Source organism: Mus caroli, chromosome 16 (genome assembly GCF_900094665.2).
Source record: "Mus caroli chromosome 16, CAROLI_EIJ_v1.1, whole genome shotgun sequence".
Classification (NCBI taxonomy): Eukaryota; Metazoa; Chordata; class Mammalia; order Rodentia; family Muridae; genus Mus; species Mus caroli.
Window position 1 is genome coordinate 30230963 of NC_034585.1, and position 12304 is coordinate 30243266.

Below are 12304 nucleotides of genomic sequence, written 5' to 3' on the forward strand. Positions count from 1 at the left end.
TTAAAATTAAAAAAAAAAAAAAAATCTAGTGTCTGTGTCATCGCTCAGGAGCTAGGAGTCCAGTAAAGGAAGAGACCTTGGTAGCTGGCTTTAGGAATGTAATCCAATGGTTTTAGCAAGGCAGAGGGAATAGGGGAGAAGAACAAGGCCTGCTAGAGCCACATGGTCAAGTGGGCTAGTGTCCCTTCATTGGTGAAAATTCTTTGTTGCAGAGTCTTGCCAAATAGCCCAGGTTGGCCTTGAAGTCAGTCATTCAGTAGCCTTGTTGACCTTGAACTTGAGGCAGTCCTCATGCCCTAACGTCCTAAGTGCATATGCTGCCAGACCAACCTACTTTGTTACTCCATCAATTCCCTTTTTTCCTTTTTAAGTTTGTGAGTACATGCATCTGTAGAAATGTGTGTCACGTGTTTGTGGGTCCCTTCAGAGCCAGACTGTCAGAGTCCCTGGAGCAGGACTTACAGGTGACTGTGAGCCACTTGACTGGATACTGGGCATTGAACTCATGTCCTCTAGAAAACCAGTGTGTGATTGTAGCCACTAATCCATCTCCATGTTTTCATAAGATTTTTAAAAAAAATGTATGGTATGAATGGTTTGCCTACATGTGTAAGTATACCACATGCGTGCCTGCTGCTACACAAGAGGAGATTGAATCTCCTGGAACTGGAGTTGTGGATGGATCTGAGCCACCACAGGAATGCTGGGAGCCAAATGCAGGTCCTCTGCCAGGGCAAAAAGTGCCCTTAACTGCCACTGTGTGTGTGTGTTTTTTTTACATGTGTGGGTGCCCCTAGAGGTCAGGAAATGTCTGATTTACCTGTAGGTAGTTAGGAGTTGCCTATTATGGGTCTGGGAACCAAACTAGGGTCCTTTGGAAGATTAGCAAGGCTTTTAACCACCTAGCCATCTCTCCACCCGCCATGTCCTCATTGTTATTACTATTACCACCATCATCATTTTGAGATAGAGTCTTGCAATATCTACCTGGGTGATTTCTAAACTTCAGTCTTCTTGCCCTGACCTCCAAGTGCTGCTGTTGCAGGCATGCTGTACTCTTGTCTTGCAGTGAGTGGTAGAGAATGAACCTAGAATCCCTTGTATGGTTGATAAGCACCCTACCACTGAGCTACATCTCCAGCCCTTTTTTAGTTCTAAGAATCTTTTGGTAGGATTGTTAGGATTTTCTAAGTATAGAAACATATCATGAGCAAAAGGAACAGTTTGATTTCCTGTGCTTTATTTCTTTGGCTCTAATTTCAACAATTACATTAAATAAAAGTGGTAATGAGAGTGGACACACTTTCCTTGCTTTTTTTGTTTTTTTTTTTAAAGATTTATTTATTTATTATATGTAAGTACACTGTAGCTGTCTTCAGACACTCCAGAAGAGGGAGTCAGATCTCCTTACGGATGGTTGTGAGCCACCATGTGGTTGCTGGGATTTGAACTCCGGACCTTCGGAAGAGCAGTCGGGTGCTCTTACCCACTGAGCCATCTCACCAGCCCACTTTCCTTGTTCTTGATGTCAGCAGAAATACTTCAGATTTTTTCCTCATTTAATAGGATGTTGGTCATGACTTTGTTATATGTAGTTTTTATCATGTTGAGATATGATCGTATACCTAACTTAACAGGGCACTTTATCATAAAGGATGAATGCTTTAGGTTTTCTTTTTGCATCTGTGTTGTTTAGAGCCTGTAGTCACCACCACCCATCTCACAGTCCTTAGGGTGAACACAGGGCTTATTTAGGCTAAGCAAATGCTCTACCACTGAGCTCCTGTGTCCCAGCTCTGTCTTCTCCTTTTGTGGTATGTTCTTACCACATGGGGTAACAGGCATCCGAGGGTGGAGATGTCCCCTCCCTCTTTTTTTAATGGGATCCTTTCAGGACTGTTGCTTTTAATTCTTTCTTAGACGTCTGGCTAAGCACTGGGCATAGTAGTGCATGCCTTGAATCCTAGCACTCTTGGAGCAGAAGCAGGCAGATCTCTGTAAATTCAAGGCCAGCCTGGTCTATATAGTGAGTTGCTAGGTGGTCAGCACTATACAGTGAGACTATGTCTCAAAATAAACAAAAGAAGTCTGGTTAAATATAGCAGTGAATTCTTATGTCCTAGGCTTTCTTTGTTGAAAGCTTTTATTTACTTTTTACTCTTCTCTGTCTGTGCATGAGCTTGTGTGTTCTCTGTGTGGTTAAGAGCACTGGCTGCTCTTGCAGAGGACTTGGGTTCATTCTCCAGCACCCACATGGTGGCACACAACTGTTTGTTTGCAGTTCCACTCCCAAGGGATTTGATGCCCTTTTTACTGCATGAATGTGTTGGACACATAGATTAGCAGGTGCACACACACCTACACATAAATAAGAATTTAAAAAATTAAATTTTTGAGCTGGGCAGTGATGGTGCATACCTTTGATCCCAGCACTTGGGAGGCAGAGGCAGGTGTATCTCTGAGTTCAAGGCCAACGTGGTCTACATAGTGAGTTCCAGGACAGTCCAGATTACAGAAAGAGACCTGGGGTGGCAAGTAGGCAGAAGTAGTGGTGGTGGATAAGGCTCCTAATCAAAGAATGTCTTAATTAAAATATTTTTTTTTCTGAAAAGTTTTTATTGTAGCGCTTGCTCTAAAACCAGACTAACAATAGCAAGAACAAGAAGTCTCCTGTTTAGGAAGTTAGGTGAGGGATGAGGCAGGGGACTATAATGCTTTCACAGTTGCTCACAACAAGCCCAACTAAAGTATTAGAGGAAATGATGGAGGGCCCAGACTGTGGAATTACAAACTCAGTACTGCTGTTGACAGTGTTCTGAATGATCTTTCTGTGACTTGGATAAAGTAATACTGTTGAGCTGGGCAGTGGTAGCGCATGCCTTGAGTGGTCCCACCACTTGAGAGGCAGAGGCAGGTGGATTCCTGAGTTCCAGGCCAGCCTGGTCTACAGAGTGAGTTTACAGCCAGGGCTACACAGAGAAACCCTGTCTTGAAACCCTCCCCACCCCCACCCCCTACCCCCAAGTAATACACTTAGCAAAAAGTGTAAGCATTTTGAGCTTTATTGCTTCCAGAGAAAAATTACAGCTGTCAAAGGTCACAGCCTTCAGTTGGTGAGCACCATTAAATGCCCTTTAATCGAAAATAGCCTAGCCAGGGCTGGAGTGGTGAAGACCACTGGCTGCTCCTACAGAGGACCTGGGTTCAATCTCCAGCACCCACATGTGGCACACTCCTGTCTGTAGCTCCAGTCCCAAGGGATTTGATGCACTCTTCTGGCCTCTGGGAGCACTACATGCATATGGTACACATATATGTGTGCAGACAAAAAGACCCAAACACACAAGATAATAAAATAATTTTTTAAAGCAAGAAAATAGCCTAGCAAACTTAGATAAATTTCCAAGCCCAATACACCCTGGCAATGCCTCAGAGAATGAATACTGTTATTCACATGTGTCATTCATGCTGTGAGTGAGACCCACAGGACTGCTATTTCCTCAGATGATGTCTCATGCGGAAGGACAACAACGAGACCTAATTAGACGGATTGAATGCCTTCCTGCTTCTGGCCTTCTCAGTTCCTTGGACCAGGACCTCTTGATGCTCAAAGCTACTTCCATGGCAACTATGAACTGCTTAAACGACTGCTTTCACATTCTGCAGCTGCAGCATGCCTCACACCAGAAGGGTGCACTGCCCTCAGGTGAGTCAGTCACAGGTTAGGGAGGCCTCCACTGGCCTGAGGAAACGGGAAGGGCTGCACTTGGGTCCTTGGGTCGCTCTCATGCTGGGAAAATAGGTTTTGAAAAGAAGGGAGGGAAGGAAAAAAATCAGTTGAATCTCTTGGTTTTTAGTTGAGACACTAGTGTGATTCACACACTTCCTGATTGTGTCCTTTCTTGAAAGAGTAATTTTAGTTCCAATGTTTAATATTATGGAATATGCCTTTAGAGACCTCAAATTCAACAAGTCAGAAGATAAATGTCCAGCTCAGTTTCTGTTAAAATGCATGGCATCACTCTCTTATTGTCTTCAGGTACTGAGGGCAGAGTTATTGCAATCGTGTGCCGACCTTCAGCTCTGTCCGCTGCTCACTTATTCCCTAGTATTACATTGTATTATATCATATTAGATCATATCCTGTTATGTGTTTTTACTAAATTTCAGGACTTTTTCAGGTTACATTCTTACGCTAAGTAGTATTTTACTGGTTGTATTATATACTTAAGTGAGTGCTTTGGTTTACCCCCCTAATTTAAACATTATATGAGTTACCCTGATATAAGAAATGTGGGCTAATTTCAGTTAATGATTTTGCTAAGAAAATGAAACAGTTTCTTTCTAGTCAATACTATTTAATCTTTAAAAGTCTATCAGGCAGCACTAGTGCTGGATACTAGATTAAATGGTATGTATCATGTAAAACATTTGTGAAACTTTAGTGTGGCTTAAACTAATACAGTCTTATTTTTTGATGTTTTCTTCATGACTCAGAAAAGATGTATGAGTAAATTAAATTCTTCCATGACATGAAAAATGAAATCTCTATTCAGAAGAATGTTTAACTCCATGAAGTCATATTTTCATCTCATTAATTCATGCATAAGGTATCACTAATTAGTCTGGGCTGACTGTAACCTCACTCCACATCCCGGGCTAGCCTCAGCTACTCCTACCCCAGCTTCCTAAGTTCTAGAATGACAAGTGTGTATTACTGTGCCTGGACCATAGGGCCTGAGTAGATGTTATCTAAAGACTCGGTTGTCTGTGTGTTGATTTGGAGGGGCTTGTTGTCAGATCATTGGTTTGATAAAGTCTCATTATAGTTTCTAGTTAGCTCAGTAGACTTCTAAAATGGGTCTTTTAATTAATAGTCATGTGTCTTTTAGTTTTAGAAAAAAATCTGGATAGTGATAGCAAAATTTAAGTTAGAGGGAGTGTGTCTTCATTTCTGTACAGCCTTACAATAGGCCCGACAGTCCTTCAGTCTCAATGCCCCCACCTGCTTAGTGCCGACTGCCATTACAAAAGGCAGACATTACTAGCCTGGTGGGTAGTTTGGCGTTTATTTCTCTTCTGCAGTCTGACGTTTGACTTAGTGCATGTCCTCCTGTTGTCTTCCTGTTAGTAGTCTGAGTATTCCTTATTCTTGTAGTCCATAACCTAGCTTCTGTGAAACCCAGATCAGCCTCTGAAATCAAATGGAACATTTCCATTATTGATTAGGCATAGAATCTACTTTGTTAGACTAGTTGAGGGTAACAAGAGACCATTGACTCATTAACTGAGAAGATGACAGGTCTCTAAATGTGACTACTGACTTTCACTAGGTCAGCTCTATTTATTCAGTAGAAAAGAATTTCAGTTTAAAAGTTATATTAGGCTGTTTATGATTTAAATAGAGGATATATACTGTGGTATTTCAGTTAGAGCTAGTGAGTTATTTTGATTGGTTAGGAAAATTGTAACCCCTAATTTAAACAAACTATGCTGTTTTACCATCTCAGGTTCCTGGAGTGGCTCCCCTCTAAAGTCTAATTATATACATTTTGATTATTAGAGGGACATAATTGATACCAACGGCTAATTGAATGGGAGCTGCTTTCATGATTCACAGACTCGTCTAAGAAGCAAGATCAGCCCTATTCAGGGTTGATTTCTTTTCATAGTGTCTCATTTCAAGTTGCAAGTTGCCTGTTGTGAAATACCCAATCATAGTGCTCATGCTAATGAGGTTGAGCAGCTGTCTCCTTTCAGTGCAGGTTGAACTGTCTTAGTCTTGGAGAGTCAAAACAAAATTGTTTAATAAATCCAAATCTGCTCACCTACCCAGATTATGAGCAAGCCTTCGCAAAATATTTCTCTTACTTCATCAGGGACAACAATTGAATGGTTGGAACCAAAGATTCCTTTATCAAACCACTATAAAAATGGAGCTGAGCAGCCCTTTGCAACGGAGCCGAGCAAGCCTATGGCAGCCCCGGAAGCACAGTGTGTTGCAGAGTCTGGAGTATTAGCCAGGGTAAGGTAATATGAAAACTTGATTTTAATGGAATAAATGAGGACTCCTTAGGAAGGGAGCTGTGTTGTTTTGTTGTTAAGGCAATTGTATCAACAGAGGTGTTGTGTTATCACTCTAGTGAGAGTAATCAGCATGCTTGCAGCTTCTAAATGTTGTCCTACTTAGTGAACTTGAACATGGATTTTCCAGATAGAATAATGTCCCTGTTTTAGTTTGGGTTTTCTTCTGCCTAATACACATATTTGTTTTGTTTGTTTGGTTTGGTTAATTAATCATTGTTATTACATTTATAATCTTAGAGTTGTATTGAGACTGCAGGCATTGCTCACTAAGATAGGGTTACAGATGTTACTCTGTAGCATTAATAAAGCTGTGCTCATTCTGTCTCCAGAAGCTATAGTGCTGGATTCTGCTGTAGCTGTACTGTTGTTATAAATTGCATTGTTTTTCATCTTGTTTGCTTTGCCTTCTGTGTTCATGTCTGCTATTTTTATGGCTACCATAATTACATAGGTAGTTGAAGCTATTTTCTATCTTGTGTTCTGACCTATATAATTAATGTTTGAAAGTCAAAATAAGATGCTGAATTAATGTCCCTGTTGTTAAATATCTGGTTTAACTTTCTTCTTATTATAAAAATACTATTGTTAATTATTATTTCCCTCCTGTGATTTTTGATTATTTTTTACATTATACCGCCAATATAATTACTTAGTCAAGAATAATGAAGGCTTTATAGTTATTTATATACTAGTAAGTCCTTTCTTTAAAGATAAGACACTAGGACTTTCAAACCTGGCAAAATCTTTGACTTTATGAAAGAGCCCTAGAGCCAGGAACATGAAATGTCCAGAAAGGTTCAGGGAAGCAGGCTAAATAAGGAAATCATACACACACATATGCACACTAGTAATTACCAGGCTGTCTGGAATTAGAGGAAAGGCACAAATGAGACGTTAATGCTTTCACTGAAGAAGGTGGACTCTGCTTGTAGCCACAGCTTCTGTACACTAATGCAAGCAGGTGGTGGCATGAAACATCTTTCCTTAATTGATAGGACTTACACTCCTGTGATCTGGCCCTTCAGAGATAGACAAGGAGTATAGAGTGATGTTGAAGAGGGATGCTTTGGAGACAAAGCTTTTAAATGGCTCTGAACAGAGGCAGGGTTTGAGAAGTAGATGGCATAAGTGGATTCAGAATGACAGAGAAACCTGGGTGGGTCTATAAAGTTGAGTAGTGTGTGTTTACTGCCTGATGATTTTGAACTCAGAATTTTCCATTTAATAATGTGAACCAAAGGTTGGGCATAGTAATGTGCACCTTTGACCCCAACACTTGGTAGGTAGAGGCATGTGGAACTCTATGAGTTCAAGGCCAGCCTGGTCTACAGACTGAGGTCTGGGCTAACCATGGTTATAATATGAGACCTTGTCTCAAAAAAACAAACAAACCAAAAACCAAAACAAACAAAACACCTAAAAATGATGCAAACCAATAATGATGCCACTTTGAGCTTCAGTGAGTGTCCTCACTAATAAAGTCGTGCTGCTTGAGCCTTGTGAAACTGTGAAAGATACAGCTGATTTAGCAGAGTGTCTAGCTTACAGGAACCAATCACAGGGTTGTTACAGGCTATAGTCATGTATTCGGGATGAAGTGGTACTTTCTGCAGCATTGCTTCATAGCATACAGTGTGATCCATGCTTCCAAAGAACTCAGGCAGAACAAGAACATAGACTTCATATGCAGGACAGTAGGGCCGTGTGCCTGGGAGAGGGATGTGTGGAAGACTGGTATATGACGTGGCTTGGAATTAAAATGTTATAGAAGACTGTGGAAGTAGAAATAAAGGCAAATGAATCGGCAGCATGCATTTCAAATGACAAAAGCCAGTCATTTCAAATGACTATGACAGATTGGAAGCTTTTGAGCCAGAATAACAAAATAAAATTGTGTTGCTAATCACAAAGCAAGGAAAATCAGAAAGTGCCTTCTGAGCTGGTTCTGGGCATGTTGGATATTACAGGGAAGGGATGTGACAGTGCTTCTGAGGAGCACTTCAGATGATAGGCATAGCTCTGGAGAGGGCCAGATGAGAGACGTGATGCATTCAGACCATATACTGCAGGTCAGGCAACCCAGCATGCTATCCCAGCATGCTATTCCACAGAAGAATGCAAAGCATGGCGGGAGTAAAATAAAACCTTCGTAAGGAATGGGACACGGGATCTGGGAGGAGACTGCTGTATTTCCAAATCCTTCTAATGTGACCAGATCACCTAGGGCAGACAGAAAATATGCAGACAGTTGTTGCTGTAAAGGCTGTTGGACTCTGCTCAAGCACTCTAGAATAGACCTTTGTGCATTCTGTTCACTGTGATATAGTAGAAAATAGTGTGCTGTCAGCTAAGGGAGAAAGTGCACCTCCATCAAACTGGAATAAAGAAAGACATTGTTCCTGGGCTGGCAGGATGGCTTAGTGGATAAGGGCACTTGCTGAAGAGCCTCATGGCCCAAGTTCTTCCCACAGAGTCCAAACGTTAGAAGTAGAGAACCCGCTTTCCTCTTCCCTCCACGTGTGCCATGCACATACACATACATTTAAGCACATACACACGCACATTCATTCTATGGCTTCTTATTGCCCCTGAGGCTGACATCAAGACAAAAAGAGAAGCAAGCCTTGATCTGGTAGAATGGTGGGGTTTTTTCCCTGTGCCCTGGGCCATCTTCCCATGGCTCGAGCTCCTGGACACTCAGTCTTGGCCATCGTCACTGTTAGCCATCTGTGTTTGTAGGGATTTCATATTTGAGCATGGGTTTTGAAGTTTAGTAGTGCATTTTTAGTTTAAGCTTTTAAAAAAATAATAATGATTAATATTTGTTTAAAAAATAAAAAGAGCACCGGGCTAGGTGTGACAGCACACACTTTTAGTCTGTGCAACACAAACCTCAGGGCTGTCCTGTGCTGCCTCTGACAGGCCAGAGAAAAAGAGAACTTTCTGAATTCTTCACCCCAAGGTTTAGAGTTAGCATTTAGCTGTTAAAATTTCTTTTCCCAGGTGTGGTGGTGCTTGCCTTTGGTCCCAGCACTTGGGAGGCAGAGGCAGAGAGGCAGATCTCTTAGTTCCATGCCAGTCTGGTCTACATTACAAGTTTCTGTCTCAACAAAAAAATTTTTTTTTTAAAAAAGACTTATTTATTATTATATGTAAGTACATTGTAGCTGTCTTCACACACCCCAGAAGAGGGCATCAGATCTCATTACTGATGGTTGTGAGCCACCATGTGGTTGCTGGGATTTGAACTCTGGACCTTTGGAAGAGCAGTCAGTGCTCTTAACTGCTAAGCTATCTCTCCAGCCCTCAAAAAAATTTTTTTAAAATATTTTGTTTTCCTATTCCAATATATTATTTGATTTTTGTTTGTTGTTTTAAAGCAATGAAAACTGGGCCAGCAAGATAGTTCAGTGGTTAAGGCCCTGGCTGCCAAGCTTGACAACTTGAGTTCAGTCCATGGAACACATATGGAAGACGGCGAGAACTGATACCCTAATGTCTTCCCACTTCCATATGTAGACTATGTGCCCACACATATACACACATGCACATGTACAACGTACACATACATACAAAGTAAGTAAATGGACAGTAATAGTTTAATACTAAAAACTGTTACTCTAGAGTTGTTCTTCATGGTTGTTTTTCTTTAATACTACCTCCAGCAGATGGAGTTTAGATCGGGAAGTAACTGGGCTTTGCTGTTCTCATCTCTGCTTGCTGGTTGGTGCTGAGATTGAGCATACCAAGGGCTCAGAGAGCTGAGCAGGTGCCCCCTCCAGTGACACTCAGCTAAAGCTGGGTTTGCATTATTCATCTGTAGTCTGTAAGCTCCAGCCTAGATTTCATGGTACCTTTCACAGTGCTGGAGGACATTATTTAATCCTCCATCATCTAACCATGAAAGGCTTTCTCTGAGGAGTCATGTGATTAGTCACCTCATACAGTGGTGTGATTTGGTGTTCATGTGTAGAAAAGGCTGTCTCTACCCCCTTGCTTTAAGAGTGAATGTTCAAGCAGACTGTGTGCAGCTGATGTAGGCTCCAGAGCAGCAGCAGCTTCCTGACAGGTAGATCCTTCACTGAAAGACGGACAGAAGAAGGGTTTGACATCTCTCTTCAAGGTCATAAAAACCAGAAGTCTCTCTGGTGTCACATACAAAATGTGTCTGTGCACTCTTAACGTAGGAAATAAAGAAGACCATAAATGATTTGTCATAATGTGAGTTTACAGAATTCCCTAAAAGAAGAAAACAGGGGCTGGAGAGATGGCTCAGTGGTTAAGAGCACTGGCTGCTCTTCCAGAGGTCCTGAGTTCAATTCCCAGCCACCACATGGTGGCTCACAACCATCTGTAATGGGATCCGATGCCTTCTTCTGGTTTGTTTGAAGACAGTGACAGTGTACTCACATACATACTCACTTAAAAAAAAAAATAACAACAACAACAACAATAAAACACAAGGAGAAAGATAAAGCAAAATGATGCTTAGAACCCTGGCCAGAGAGCATGGCTTGCTACATGAGCCTCTTGCCCTGAGTTTGGTACTTTGAACCTAGGGAAGAAGAGAACAGAATCCAGAAAGCTGTCTTCTGACCTGCACCTGTGAGGGCGCATACATGTGTGAACACACACACACACACGTAATAATTAAAGAATAGTGGCTAGAAGCCCATTACCTTATAACTTGATTGTTGTTTTACAGGATTGGACTTTAAGGTTCTTTAGGAGAGTGTGTATGCACAGGTGCTTGCCCCCCATCCCCATGTGTGTGTGTGTGTGTGTGTGTGTGTGTGTTGTGTATAGGCTTTGGTTTTAGTCTAGCTACACAGAACAAAAACAGATGAGTATCTTATTTGATAGAATTTTTACTTGTGGTAGGGGAAATAAAAATGTCACCAACAAAATCCTCATAGCTTGAGCTGGAGAGATGGCTCAGTGGTTAAGAGCACTGGCTGCTCTTTCAGAGGTCCTGAGTTCAATTCCCAGCAACCACATGGTGGCTCACAACCATCTGTAATGGGATCTGATGCCCTCTTCTGGAGTGTCTGAAGACAGCTACAATGTATTCATATACATAAAATCTTTTTTTAAAAATCCTCATAGCTATTCAAGCATGATGGCTTATATCTATATGTCCATCTCTGTGGGGTTGAGTTAGAGGAAGCAGTACTCGGGGTTTAAGACTAGCCCCGGCTACAGTGAGACATCTACACCACCCCTGCCTGGCTAAAAGAGAGTATCCTACATACAGCTCTCTGACAGAAAGATGTTAACAGTCTGTTCTGCATAAACATGCTGACTGCTGATCAAGTTGTATTGAACCTCGGTATATTTGTTGTTCAATGTAAGCTGGGCAGGTGTGATAGTCAGCCTTTAAACTCTGTACTTTAAACCTTTGTACTCTTGTGGAACTTTGTACCACAAGTTCAAAGTTAGCCTGGACTACAAAGTGAGTTTCCAGGCCAGCCTAGGTATGTGCAAAATAAGACCCTGGCAAAATAAATAAATAAATAAAAGCCAGGGGCATTAAGGACTTGGCTCCTTCAGCCAGTTCTGTTGTGCAAGTGTGAGCGTCTGAGTTTGGGTTTCCCAGTGGCCGTGTGAAATCCAGGGGCAGTGGCGTCTTTAACTGCAGCGTGGGGAGCAGGGGTAGGGAGACAGAGACAGGCAGATACCTGGAGCGCACTGACTAGCTAGCCTAGATGAATCTGTGAACTCCGCTCATTGAGAGAGCTAGTCTAAAAAATAAATGAAAGGCAATACAGGAAGAGCTCTGAGATCGCCTGTGGCCTTCACGTGTGTGCACACAGTCAGAGCCACAGTAGGTGCTCACTGTACGATTATGTAGGAAGCAGATGCAAGAGGATCAGGAGTTCAGAGACAGTAAGTTCAAGACCAGCCTGGGCCATTTCAAAACACTTCCAAACAAACAAAAGTTACCAAGTATTAATAGGCATGTAGCCTGGGCTGTAGAGTGGAGCTCTCCTCCATCATCTCAAAAATCCAAAGACCATAAACCCTAGTAATCAACATGCAATTGTGTGAGCAGTCATTAGGAACTGGTGATATGGAAGTACACATTTTCAGTTTCTAGGTGTTATTGATTACAATACAGAATGCTTTTGGTGGCACTGTGACTGCCTGAGAAGGTAGTGTTTTTACGCGTATCTAGGGTCTCTCTTCAATCACAGATCTTCTCAGGCATGACTGAATA

General features: G+C 41.8%; 1 protein-coding gene across 3 annotated transcripts in view; it reads left to right on the forward strand.

Annotated features, from left to right (window-relative positions):
* Osbpl11 (oxysterol binding protein like 11) overlaps window positions 1–12304 on the forward strand; it is a 75022-nt gene that overhangs the window by 41044 nt on the left and 21674 nt on the right. For all 3 annotated transcript variants that reach the window (XM_021184876.2, XM_029470390.1, XM_021184875.2), the window contains exons 6-7: window positions 3505–3706; window positions 5880–6025. In XM_021184876.2, coding sequence (XP_021040535.1) covers window positions 3505–3706; window positions 5880–6025 — 348 coding nt within the window. The remainder of the gene's footprint in view (window positions 1–3504; window positions 3707–5879; window positions 6026–12304) is intronic.